The sequence below is a fragment of the Cavia porcellus genome, unplaced genomic scaffold (assembly GCF_034190915.1).
Source record: "Cavia porcellus strain 051 isolate PalLab524CR breed Dunkin Hartley unplaced genomic scaffold, mCavPor4.1 scaffold_6, whole genome shotgun sequence".
Lineage (NCBI taxonomy): Eukaryota > Metazoa > Chordata > Mammalia > Rodentia > Caviidae > Cavia > Cavia porcellus.
Window position 1 is genome coordinate 74,234,798 of NW_026947489.1, and position 13,222 is coordinate 74,248,019.

The following is a 13,222-nucleotide window of genomic DNA, read 5'->3' on the forward strand; positions in this document are numbered from 1 at the left end:
TCCATTCCTCCTTTCTTTCTTTCCTTCCTTTTTTTTTTCTTTGAGATAAGGTCTCACTGTATAGTCCAGGCTGATCTTTACCTACCCAAGCCACCAGGCCCAAACTACCTGTTGGCCTCTATAATGTACGTGATTGTCTTCTCAGCTTAGTGACCAGTACTTGGAAACAAAGCCATTTCTCATCCTGTAGGACTGTCACAGTGGTAGAAATGCCATGTGCCTGCTTACTTTAGTAGCCTTCTTGTCTGTGGACCAAGGAGCATTGAATATTGTCTTCTTTACACCTGCCATGTTAAACTTAGTTCTTTCGGGTTTTTTGCAGAGGAGGTGGCCAAGTTGGAGAAGCACTTGATGCTTCTCCGACAAGAATATGTCAAGCTTCAGAAGAAACTGGCGGAGACAGAGAAGAGATGCACTCTTCTGGCGGCACAAGCAAACAGGGAAAGTAGCAGTGGGTCGTTCATCAGCCGCTTGCTAACCATAGTGGCCGAGCTCTTCGAGCAGGAGCAGTACAGGTGAGCATCTAGGTGTGCCAACTGCGAGCTGCTGCTTTACTCCTGGGTCATCACGGAGCAGTACAGCTTCTCTCACCCAAGGCAACGCTCTCTAAGCAGGATTGTTAGCAAGCCTGCGTACCCTAGAATGTCAAGCTTTTGAGGGAGAGTTTTTGAAAAACTCTTAATAACTGTCTCCAGCCCAGTGTGGGCATCATGGTGACCGCACTGCGAAGACAGGTAGGAATTACTTCACATGTCTAGGAATTTATAGATGTCTTTTACCAAGATGTTAAAAAAAACTTTGTTCTCTGGCATGTATTTTGTTGAAGAACCTAAATAGTATTTTTATATACATTTCAATAACTAGAGTGACTGATATGGAGGGTTTTTATGTCAAGAAATGTGGAACAAACACCCTTCCTCCCCACTCCTTCTTTCATGGTCTCTGGGACCCAGCCCACAGACTTGAGCACGCTAGGCAAATGCTGTATTTCCTTCAGGCCACGAAAAACTAGCATTGATAAAAATGAAGTTTTAAAAAGTTACTAAGCCTTTAGTGGTTTCTACATAGAGTCAGTCATCTTAGATTTAACTTTAGACTTTCTGTTTTTGTTCGTTTTTGATTTGGTTGCAGTGCTGGGGATCAAACCCAGGGTCTTGCACATGCTAGTAGGCACTCTACTACTGAACTATACCCCTAACTCTGGTGTGTTTTTAAAAACTATTATTAAAAGCTGGGTGTGGTGGTACACACCTGTAATCCCAGCAGGAGGCAGAGGCACAGGGATCACCATGAGTTCAACCCCAGTCTGATAGCAAGACTGTCTTCTCTCGAGCATCCAAGCCAAGAGTGGTGGCTGGTAATCCCTGCACTTGGGACACTGAGGCAGCAGGACTGTCGGGAGTTCAAGGCCAGCCTGGCCTATGCAGTAAGTTCAGGAGCAAAACCAAAACAACCTAATCCAACCCATACAATACCACACCACACCAATCAAAAAATAAAATTATTACTAACATTTTTTTACTGAAATCCTTGTCTTTTCTTCCCTACAATATGTCTAACCAAAGATAGAAAAAACTGTTTGACTTGATGTTTTATAATTAGAAATCCTATAAAAACATTTACTTTTTTAAAAAAATTTTATTTAAAGAAAAACAAAACAAAACAGTAAAAGGGTACAAGTAATACAGAATTTCAAAAAAATAAGCAGTAAGAAATCACTAGTTAATAGATTACATATTGTCATCTTAGAAATAGTTGTTCAAGTTACAAAATTAAACCATACAAAGTGGACATTCAAACAGTGAGACTGCAAACAGTTGTGTTCAATGATCCAACAAAAACTTAGTAATATGGTCAACTGTCTTACACACCTAAACACACTTGCAGTTGTATAACATTTACTTTTATAATTTTTTTGTGACTAAAGGTAAGAATTGTGAATTTGTGAATGTCTATACTGTAAAGACAGTAAAAAACCACTTAAGTTATTAGAATCTAATTCTTTATAAATATAATAGACTTAAATTATTTGTGCTTTGTAAGTAGCTTCCTGTCTTCACTGAAATTTTAAAACTTTAGGATAAGATATGATTTGAGGCAGTTTCATGTACTGTTTTAAACAGAATTTTATTATGATTATTACTGTTGTTGTTGTTGTTATTTTAGCACTAGGAATTGAACCCAGGGCCTTTGCACTGAGCACTTCCTCACCTCTGATTCGTACTTGTTATTTTAAGACAGGGTCTAAGTCACTAAGTTGCCTAAGCTGGGCTTGAACTTGTAATCTTTCTGCTTCAGCCTCACAGAGTGCCGGGATTATAAGAGTGCATCACCGTGCCTGACTAGAATGTTAGTTCTGTTTTTTCTTTATATTTATTGATATGTTTTATAGCTCTTGAAACAACTTGAAATAATAAATATTACTCTTCAGATCTAATATAGTTAATTATAGCTTATTCTTTAATAGAACTAGAATTATTGGTATTCTTAGATGCTTATAAAGTATGTTTTAAATAATATATTGTGGTGTTGAATTTGTGTCATGCATTGTATAGAAGCAGTTCTGCTTGGGTCTTTATAGGTGAGTGAGTTAATTCATGCAGTCGTTTTTCTTTTCTTTTACCCCATGTAATAGTTCTTAAAATGTAGTTTCTAATGGCTTTCCAACCTAATACATGATTGTAATGGGAGGGTCACAAATGGAAAGAAGTATATAAATACAAGCAGGGTGATGATAATGACTGCCTTTGTGTCTGTAGCTTTATGGCTCTGCTCCTGTCGGCCCAGTGGGTCATTCGGCTTTTTTGTTAATTGCCTTGATGCTTTCCTCCCTTAATATTTGACATTTCAAAGGTAAACATAAATATGTGTTCCAGGAGCTCTTTTCATGTAATGGTGTATCATAAATAGTAGAAACACGTTTGAAAGAAAGAAAAGGTTTTTCCCACCTCATTTCTTTATAAATGGCTGAGTAATAAATGACCAACATTAAGTCTAAATGTTGCTGTTGAGAACAGGTATCCAGGTATTGGGTTTCTGATTCTTGACTGCTTTGTCGAAGTCAGTGTGATTATAACTTTTCTGCTTAATTTTGCTTGAGTGTTAATATGGAGCAGAGTTACAGTGTAATCTCAAGGTTGTCATCACAGTCCCTAAGGTTTCCACCTTTCTTTCTGTGATGTATTATCATGATTTATTCTGCATAAAATATCTTCTTCATTCTACTTACCTTATAGCTCACCACCATTAAGAACCCTGTTAGAAGAATATTTTACGTGAATTCAATAGAAGTTAGAAATAGAAATAAAAAACAGTTCCAGCAACGTATTGTAGACATTTTCCAAACTTTAGTGCAACCATAGAAATAATTTTGCCGTGATTTTTTTCTTTTGTAGATGCATGTTGATCAGTTAGTACCTATGTCTTTATTAGCTGTAGACTATTATACAATACTAATATAATTAAGTATACCTAGTTATGATGACATTTCATTTTTATGTTTGTGGATATTTTTCTCTGTCAGTGATCTGAAGATCAAGGTTGGGGACAGGCACATTAGTGCTCACAAGTTTGTCTTGGCAGCCCGCAGTGACAGCTGGAGTCTGGCCAACTTGTCTTCCACTGAGGAGCTGGACTTGTCAGGTGAGCCTCTGTTCCATCAATGACAAAAAGTGACTGTATAAGAACTTTGGCCAGAAAGTGTGGTGTGTCATTTTGAAATACTGTGGGTCAGTTTTGTTTATTTGTTTGTTTTTTAAATTTAAAGAGATTTTAAAAAAACCAAACCGAATAAAACAAAACATTGAAAGCAATACAGGACTTCCAAAACAAGATAATAGGAAATCAATAGTGGTACCATAATACATTTTGTTATCTTCAGGATAGCTGTTCAGATCATCAGATATGATAAAACTAAACAAAACAAAACAATGAAAATGATATAGGAGTTCAAAACTCCTAGTATCAAAAGATACTAGAAAATTAACGATGGTTACCATAATGCATCTTGTTACCTTAAAAATAGCTTCCCAGACCATCAGACATGGGCATGTAAAGTTAACCAAACAATACAAGACCTAAGTTGAAATTTCAGATATGTGACCTCTAATTTCTACTACGCCTGTGTCTCCTGAACTTGTTCTGGGTGGGTTGGGGGGGGTCTGAGATTATATTTTGCTTCTTCATCTTGACATTTTCTGTGTTTTTCCAAATTAGCCTGTTGCTGCATCCTGGGCATTTCCTGCCTTAGCTGCCAGTTCTTCTTTGTAGGGAATTGGACTAGGCATCTGGGTTCCTCTGATTCCGGAGTTCCTGGAGTCGGGGAGAGGCTTCGACCTGCAGTTCACTGATGCTCAGCTCATGGCTGTGGAGCGTTGGAGCATGGCTTCTTCTCCCAGCCCACACTGGCCCACTGAGTCTCTAGGTCTTGCCAAGGCAGAGTGTCAGGGCATGGAAAAACACTCTTTCTTTCTTACCCATTCTGTGATTGATGGGCAAGCTACCCTTGCTTTTTCCTGGGTTTCTGTCATATTGAGTATTGTTTTCTCTCCTTTGACTTTCAGTCTGAATTTTCTTTTGAGTTATATACGTTTCTTATATATGGCATATTGACAGATTTTGTTTCTTGGCCCACTCTGCCTGTTTGTTTTTATTGGTGACTTGAGGCCATCTACATTACTGGTTATGACTGATGTATTGGCTTGTCTTTGTCATGTTATTTTCCTGCTGTTAGTTCCCTACTTTTCTCTGTTCAGTTGCTTGCCCTGCTTGATGATTTCTTTCTGTTGCTGTTGGAATTGTGGTCATTTTTATTTCTTTCTAGAATATCTATCAGTATTCTTTGTAGGGTTGGTTTGGTGGTCATGAATTTCTTTAGGTGTTCTGTGTCATGGAAGTATCTTATTTTTCCATTAATTTTGAAAGATAGTGTTGCAGGATACATCAATATGGTTGGAAGATGTTTTTTTCCTCCCCTCAGGATTTGAAATACTTCATTCCAAGGTGTTTTTTTTTGGATACTAGAGATCAAACTCATGACCTTGCACTTGCCAGGTAGGCACTTGTGCCGCTGAGTGAAATCTCCAGCCTTCCAAGCTTTTCTTGACTTGATGGTTTATGTTGAAAAGTCTGCTGTGATTCTGATAGGATTTCCTTTATAGGTGAGCCATTTCTTTTTCTCTAACAGCTTTTAATATTCTGTCCTTGTGTTAGATTTCTGGGCACTTGACTATTAATGTCTGGGTGTAGATTACTTTGGTTATGGCTAGGTGGAGTCCTATATGCCTCACTCATCTGCATGCCAGATCCATTTCCCACACTTGGGAAATTTTCTGCTATTACTTCTGTAAATAGTCTTTATGTCATTTGTGTTCACTGCTGCTTTTTCATTGACACCTATTAGTCTTAAATTATTTTTCTTTGTGTCATCTTGCAGCTGTTGAATTTTCATTTCCTTGTTCCTTGTTATTTTTAAGATATCTTGCCTTTTGCGATTGCTAGCTGCAATCCTGTCTTCAAGGTCTGAAAGTCTATCTTCAGTTTTGTTCAAGTGGTTTTGCCGGCTTTCAATGGAGTTTTTAATTTCCTGGATATCTCTTTGCATCTGTTTCATGCATTCTAATTCTTTCTTATATTGTTCATTCAAGGTTTCCATCATTTTCCTCTGCTCATCTTTTTAAAATCTATGTCTTTCTTAGATATGCTTAGCAATTCTTTCACTATGGTGTCATTTCTTCTTTTGTGTGAGGTATTATTTCTGATCTGATTTTTTTTTTTATGGCCTCAGGTGAAGTTGTTTCTTTACTTCAGCTGCTATCATTTCAGAGATTTCAGGTGTGTGACTATTAGTTTCTTGTACGTCTGTGTCTCTTTTTTCTATGTGGGCTGCAAGTATGAGATTGTGTTTTGCTCTGTTGTCTTGACTTTGTCCGGGGTTCCTCCAGATGAGCCCATTGTGGGCTCTCAAGTGCTTCCCACATTGGGAGCCCATCCACAGTGCAGGGGAATGGCCAGGCACTGGGGTTTCTCCAAACCTAGGTTCTTGGAGAGATGGTGGGGCACAGAGCAGGCTTCTCTGGACCCATGTGGCTATCATGAGGCTTTCCTGATGGTGGTGGGCACATGAGGGCATGACTGGCTGCTTCAAAATACTGTGGTTTAATGAAACTAAAATACTTTACTTATCAGTTGATGGAGACCATAAACTGCTTAAATAATTAGTCACTCTCCATTGGTTATACTTTGTGGTTGCTTGTATTTATTAGCCTCTGGTAAACCAGTGATAAATGTTTGAGTATCTACAATAATCTTATGATTTACAAAATAGCATTACTTTCTATGAGTTCATTTCATATATAGATATTTTGTATACATTGTCCAATCTGGGCGTGGTGACACATGCCTGTAATCACAGCACTCAAGAGGCAGAGGCAGGATTGCCATGCGTTCAAGGCCAGCCTCAACTACACAGCAGGACCCTTTCAAAAAAAAAAAGGAAAAAAAATATATTCATATTCCAAGAAGGAAATCCTGCTGTGAAGTTACTTGAATGTTGTAATAACTGGCAGAGTTCTTTTTCTATAGGTACTAATCTTAGAAGTAATTTTCACTCTAAAGAGCAGAAGTAGTTTTTTTTTTTTATCAGTATCAAAGGATGGTTAGTCTTTAGAATTTTAGTAGATTTGGATAACTATGTGAGTGGCAGATATATTTATAATAGTAATCATTTCATGTATTTGTCTCTAAATGTTATATACTATATATATATATATATATATATATATATGCACAATAAAATTTTGAAAGATTTTAGTAGATACATGGGCTATTTAATGTTTTATGGTATGTCATAAAAAGTTTAGGTAAGTATGATGGTAAAGATTTTTTAAAAGTTCATTCTAAAGTTGTATTTTTGTTTACTACTAGCTTAACTGCTGTTGGAAAAAATCCACAATAATTTAATCCTGCTCTTGATGGTTATGTAAATTATTACATGATGCAAATATACAGGCATTCGGAGAGGACGGTTGGGTTAGAGGGGTGGATGAAGCTCGGGAGAGTGCTTGGCTAGCATATGTGAGGCCCTGGAAAAAGAGAAAAGGAAGTGTGTATGAAGGGAGGACAAAAGAGAAAAGGAAGTGTGTGTGAAGGGAGGACATATTTGTAAAGTTGTTGGCTATGTGAAAATCCCCGAGTTGTTTATGAGCAGTTTGGGTTTGCCGCTTTTACAGTCCTGTTTTCCATGTAAGAGCTAGGAATACTGAGAGGATTATTCTGTGACTGCCGTATGGAGCTCATACTCTGTTGGAGGAAATTGGCCATTAACAAATCACTTCGGGTTGGGTCTATAAATACAGCAGTGCAATTTCTTTATATATAAGGTACAAAAGAAACTGACTTGGGCTGGTAGAGAAGATATTGGAAGTGGTTAACACCTGAGTAGTATTGTAAAGGATGAATAGAGGTTTAACTCTTGGAATTAGGGAAGCAGATATTTTATGCTTCTCAACTATGACTAATTGTGGATCTTTATGATAATTTCTAGGGTCTAATTTGAGGTTCATAATTTATAGTTATAAATACAAATAGACAAGCTTGCTTGTGCATTCACGTCTTTTTTTAAAAATCTTTTTGCCACAAGGTCTCAATATGCAGTTCAGGCTAGCCTTGAGCTCACTTTGTAGCCCAGGCTGGTATTGAACTCAGCCTCCTGAGTGCTGGGATTACAGGGATGTGGCATCACTCACATTCGGCTACATTCACATCTTTAACACATCTGCTTGGGAAACAGTCTTACTAAGAGTGCACCAGTCCATGTGGATAAAATCTCAGAACTTAGCTTTTCTTTTTTAAAAGCCTTATCTTTTGAAATTGTATGTTTGACTTTATACAGAACATAATTAATGCGTAACTTTTAAAACTTATTAGATTGACAGGAAATTTTGCACTTACCTGCAGTCCCAGCACTCTAGAGGCTGAGACAGGAGGATAGCTATGAGTTCCAGGCCAGCCTGAGCTACGTAGTGAGTTCAAGACCAGCCTGAACTACATAGAGAGACTGTCTCAAAAAGCAAAACGAAACAAAACAGAACCAACACCCATTAGATTGTGAAGAGGGGTTTGTCACAAAATGTGTGATAGGATCTTGACTGCAATGAATAGTTCAAAAAGTCTGGAAGAAATACAAAAACGTGGAAAACTTTCAACTGTGTTAGAAAAAAGTTGAAAATAAGGTACTATCTTTTAACATCTGATATCAAAAATTGGTGATCCCAGTAATTATAAGACTCATAAACTCATGAAATTGGTACTTTTTTTGTTTTTGAGGCAGGGTCTCACTACGTATAGTTCAGACTGTCCTTGAATTTACTGTGTAGCCAGACTGGACTGGAACTTGTGGTGGTCTTCCTGGCTTAGCCTCCCGAAGGCTAGGATTACTGGTGTGCATCACCACACACCTGTAATATATTAGTATTATAAATACGTTTTGAGACTTTTAGAAAGTAATTAGAGAAGAGCTATGAAATACTCTTTTCTTTTTTAAATTTTATTTTAAAGACGGTAAGATTAAACACAACAAAACAGAACGTAAGAAAGCAGTGTAAGAGATACAGATTTCAAAGCAAGACAACCGGAGATCTTTACTATCTATCATATTGTCTCTTGTTTTCTTCCAAATAGTTGTCTATACCTTCACATACAGTGAATTCATACAAAACAACATACAATAAAACTGATCCAAACAGGATGATGCAGGTATGTTAGGTCTTCAAGATCAGACAATAAGGAAGTCAACAATGACTATTATAGTGTCTCTCATTCTCTTCAAAATAGCTGTCCATACCTTCACGTATGTTGAAATTAAACAAAACAGACTAAAATCACTCTGAACAAAGAATAATAGTATTGCTGGATTTCACATTGTGACACTACGGAATCAGCACTGGGTTCTGTAGTGTCTTTTTCTCAAAGTTCATTTCATTGTGCATTATATAATCAGTTCTCATAAACTGTTTAGAAGTTCTACTCATGCATGAGTATCTAAATATATATCTATCCTTTCTGTATTAGAGGGAAAAACAAAACAAAGCAAGACAAAACAAATTCCTAGAAAAACATGAAGCAAAAAAGTCATATGAAACTACAATGCAGGATAATTTACAATGGTTACTATGATGTCTTTTGTTATCTTCAATACAATTGTCTATATCTTCAGTTATAGTATTATTTTTTTTCTTTTTATTTAAAGAAAAGGAAACAAAAAAATACATGGAGATAAAAAAAGGGTAGAAATAATACAAAGTTACAGAAAAACAAACGGTAAGAAATTGCTGGTTGATAAGTTACATATTGTCATCTTAGAAATAGCTGTTCAGGTTATAGAATTAAAGTAGTTAGAATGACATTCAAAAAGTGACACTACAAACAGTTCTGCTCAATGATTGAACAAAAGCTCAGTAATATGGTTATTAGTCCTACACATTTGTTTTACATCTCACAGAGGGTAAGATTAAACATATCAAAACAGAACAAAACAGTTAAAAAAACAATTTAAGTAAAGAAATACAGATTTCAAAGCAAGTCCACTGGAGATCTTCACTGTCTATCTAACTGTCTCTAGTTTCTTACAAATAGTTGTCCCCATCTTCACCCACTTTATATACTTATTGCATATTATAGAACTAATCAAATCATTACAGGATGATGAAGGCTTTTTAGGTCTTCAAGATCTAACATTAGGGAAGACAATAATAACTACCATCGCATCTCTCATTCTCTTTGTGATAGCTATCCCCATCTCTACATACGCTGAAATTGAACTCAAGAAACTAGTCCAATGTCATTCTAATCAGCGAACAATAGTATTGCTAGAATTTATATCATAATGCTACAAAATTAGCCTCGGGTTTCTTAGCGTCTCTTCCTCAGAGTATCTGTTCATTACATCTTGCATTATATAATCTGTTCCCATAAATAATTTAAAAAAAAACTCATGTGTGAATTTCTACATATATATCTATCCTCTCTGTATTATAGGGAAAACCAAGTCGTAGCAAGACAGCAAAACAATTTCCTAGAAAAACATGCAATGAATAAGACATATAAGACCACAATATAGATGATCTTCCGTAGTTACTATGTTTTCTCTTGTTATTTTCAATAGATTTGTCCACCACACCGGCTTATTATAGTTAAACATAGTATTACCTATTTTTATAAAAACTTAACTTTGACAGCATTGTAGGATTTGAGAGCTGTTAATAGTTAATACCAGTATGGATATCCTTTACATCTTGTCATCTTCAGAGTAGTTGCCTCTACTTTTAGGGTTGATACTAACAAGCATACCAAATTCAAATAAAATCAGCTAAGGCCAACCCATAGTCTTATGATTCAGATTCAATTAAGATCAGTCATAGTAAGACAATGTAAGTAATACGGGATTTCAGTTTAAGTTAATAGGAAAGTAAGGATAGTTACCATGGTATAACCTGCTATTTTTGGGTCAAGATGTCTGTGCCCTCAAATCTGACATGAGTGGACAGACCAGAACAAATTAAATTCAAACTAAATATGGCGATAAGACTACTGTGTCTTTTAAATCCTTATACACCATTAACAATGACCTCTGCCTTTTTTTTAAATAGTGTTTCAGCGTTGTCTATACTAAAGACTATAGCTTACCGTCTCTGCCTCACGTCTGCTACTCCACTTTTCTGCTATAATTTGTCCACCTTATTCCCTTATTCCACTGTCTGCCCCGTTCATTGAGGCCTCTCTGCCACTGTTGCTGGAATCCTGGTATCCCTTCCTCTCTTTCTCTGTAATGTCCTTCAGCACTCTCTGTAGGGTTGTTTTGGTGGCCACGAACTCCCACAGTTCCTCCTTGTCTTGAAAGCATCTTATTTCTCCATTAATTTTGAGAGAGAGTTTTGACGGGTATATGAGTTTTGGTTGCATATTATTTTCTTTCAGGACTTGGAATATTTCTCCCCACTCCCTTCTTGACTTAAGAGTTTGTGTTGATAAGTCTGCTGTTATTTTGATAATTTTCCCATTGTAGGTAATTTGCATCTTTTCTCTGGCTGCTTTTAATATTCTGTTCTTTTGGTGGATTTCTGGAATCTTGATTATTATATGTCTAGGCATAGATCTGTTTTGGTTGTAGGTAGCTGGTGTACTGTATGCCTCTTTTATCTGGATATCATTTCTTTTTGCTATACATGGGAAATTTTGCTTTAATGTATCTGTGAATATTCTTTGTATTTCATTTTTGGTTGCTCCTGCTTCTTAATTCACATTCTTTATTCTTAAGTTATGTATCTTTTTGTCATCTTCTAGTTTTTGAATTGTTTCTTTCTGGTTCCTTGTTATTTTTAAGAGGCATTTTCTTTCACAATCATATGCCATAAATCTCTCTTCAAGTTTCAGAAGGCTGTCTTTAGTTTCTGTCAAGGCATTTTGCCATTGTTCAATGGAGTTTTTAGTTTCCTGGTAATCCCTTTGGATCTGTTTCATGTATTCTAAGTTATGTTTAAATTCTTCTTCAGAAGTTTCTCTTTCTTTTCTGATTTCCTCAGTTCTTTCATCTGTGTTCTCTTGGGCGGGGCTTGTCATTTCTTTAATTAATCTCTTTATATCTTGCCTCACTTGGATCAGGAGTACAGCTTTAAATTCATCTATGAGGTCATGAAGGTATTTTTTAATTTCGGCTGATTGCTGTGTCAAGTATTGGATGGTTACTGTGCTTGTTCTCTTCAGTGTTTACTTCTCCTGGGCTTATTTTCTCATGTTGGGCAGCTGGAGATTTTTTTTATTTTTATCTCTTGTCATGTTTCTGGTTTCTTTCAGACTGGAGTGTCCTGGGGGTCTCTGGCCTTCTCTGAATTGCTTAGGGCCTTTCAGAAGCATGCTGACTTGAGTTTTTGCTGTCCTCCCCAATTTGCTGTTATCTGGGGTAGGCTGGGATGCAGGGGCGGTACAGGCTAGCCTCCAGCCTCTGTGCCAGTCAATCTGTAAGTTAGGCTGTACTTTCTGGATGTTACTGAGTTGTGACTATTTTGTATCTGCTTATTGGGCCCCAAGCAGAGGCTTGGTTTAGCCCAGTAGCTCCTGCCAGTTCTCTCTGTACCAGAAGCAGCTGACTAATGTCACTATGGCACAGGGTTCTGCCCAAATCCCAGCTGTTCTCTTCCAGACCTCTCTGTGACAGGAGCACCAGGACAGCAGATCTGCCCAAATCCAAGATGTCTTCCACTAGTTCTCTGTATGATGCTGAAGCCAGCACGGCGTCAGGCTCTGCCCAATTTCAAGATGTCCTCTACCAGACCTCCCTACAGGGGGACTTGGTGATGTCACCGAGCTGTAGGTTCTGCCCAACTCTAAGATGTCTGCTGCCAGACTGTCTGTGTTATTGATGTCCCCGTGGTGGCGGGCACTGCCCAGTTCCAAGATGTTCTCTGGCCAACCCCAGCAGCCACGGGGTCCCCAGTACTCACCAGGGTTCAGTGCAGGTCCTCCTCTTGGGTCTACTGCACACCACACCGCTCACCCTCCTTGCGCTCTCGGCACAGCGTGGAATGGTCAGAAAACTGCACAGTGTTGGGCTTCGGAGCTCCAAAGCCTTTCACAATCTCCTCTGGTGCAGCGGGGCAGTGACTGCTTCTCGGGGTCCCAGGTCTCAATTCCCAGCAGTCACCAAAAGCCAACACAGCTTTTCCTGTTGGGTCCACGGGTCAGTTTGCTGATTTAAAGGCACGGGATTTGCAGCCTCCCGTTATCCCATGTTGCATTAATCTTGCACTAGCATTTAGGGCAGAGGAGCACGCAGGGCGCTTGGTGGGTGTGTGGACATGCAGAGGCCCGATGACCTGCGCAGCCTGTAGCAGTTATAGCATTATTGAACATAGCAGTACATAACAATATTAATAAAAACAAAACATTGGGGCTTTATAAGACTTTAAAAGCAGGTAATAGTCAAACCAGAGTGGGTATCCTAGTGAATCTTGTCATCTTCAGAGTAGCTGCCTATATCTCAGACTTGATACTATTCATAACAGATTCAAATAAAATCAGTACAAAATCAGTGATCTAACAAACCAGATTCAAATAAGATCAGTCATAATAAGACAGTGTAAGTTATACAGGGCTTCAGATTAAGTTAATAGGAAATAAAGAATTTCCTATACCATAGTATATCCTGCTATTTTGGTGACAGCTGTCT

At 37.7% G+C, this 13,222-nt stretch overlaps 1 protein-coding gene across 3 annotated transcripts in view; it reads left to right on the forward strand.

Annotated features, from left to right (window-relative positions):
* Ankfy1 (ankyrin repeat and FYVE domain containing 1) overlaps window positions 1-13,222 on the forward strand; it is a 100,176-nt gene that overhangs the window by 17,840 nt on the left and 69,114 nt on the right. Inside the window, exons 2-4 of one of the 3 annotated variants that reach the window (XM_063251007.1) lie at window positions 323-515; window positions 2,299-2,349; window positions 3,524-3,642. In XM_063251007.1, the coding sequence (XP_063107077.1) occupies window positions 323-515; window positions 2,299-2,349; window positions 3,524-3,642 (363 nt within the window). Of the gene's footprint in view, window positions 1-322; window positions 516-2,298; window positions 2,350-3,523; window positions 3,643-13,222 lie in introns of those variants that run through there. The other 2 variants (XM_003469510.5, XM_005003537.4) reach the window with 2 other exon arrangements.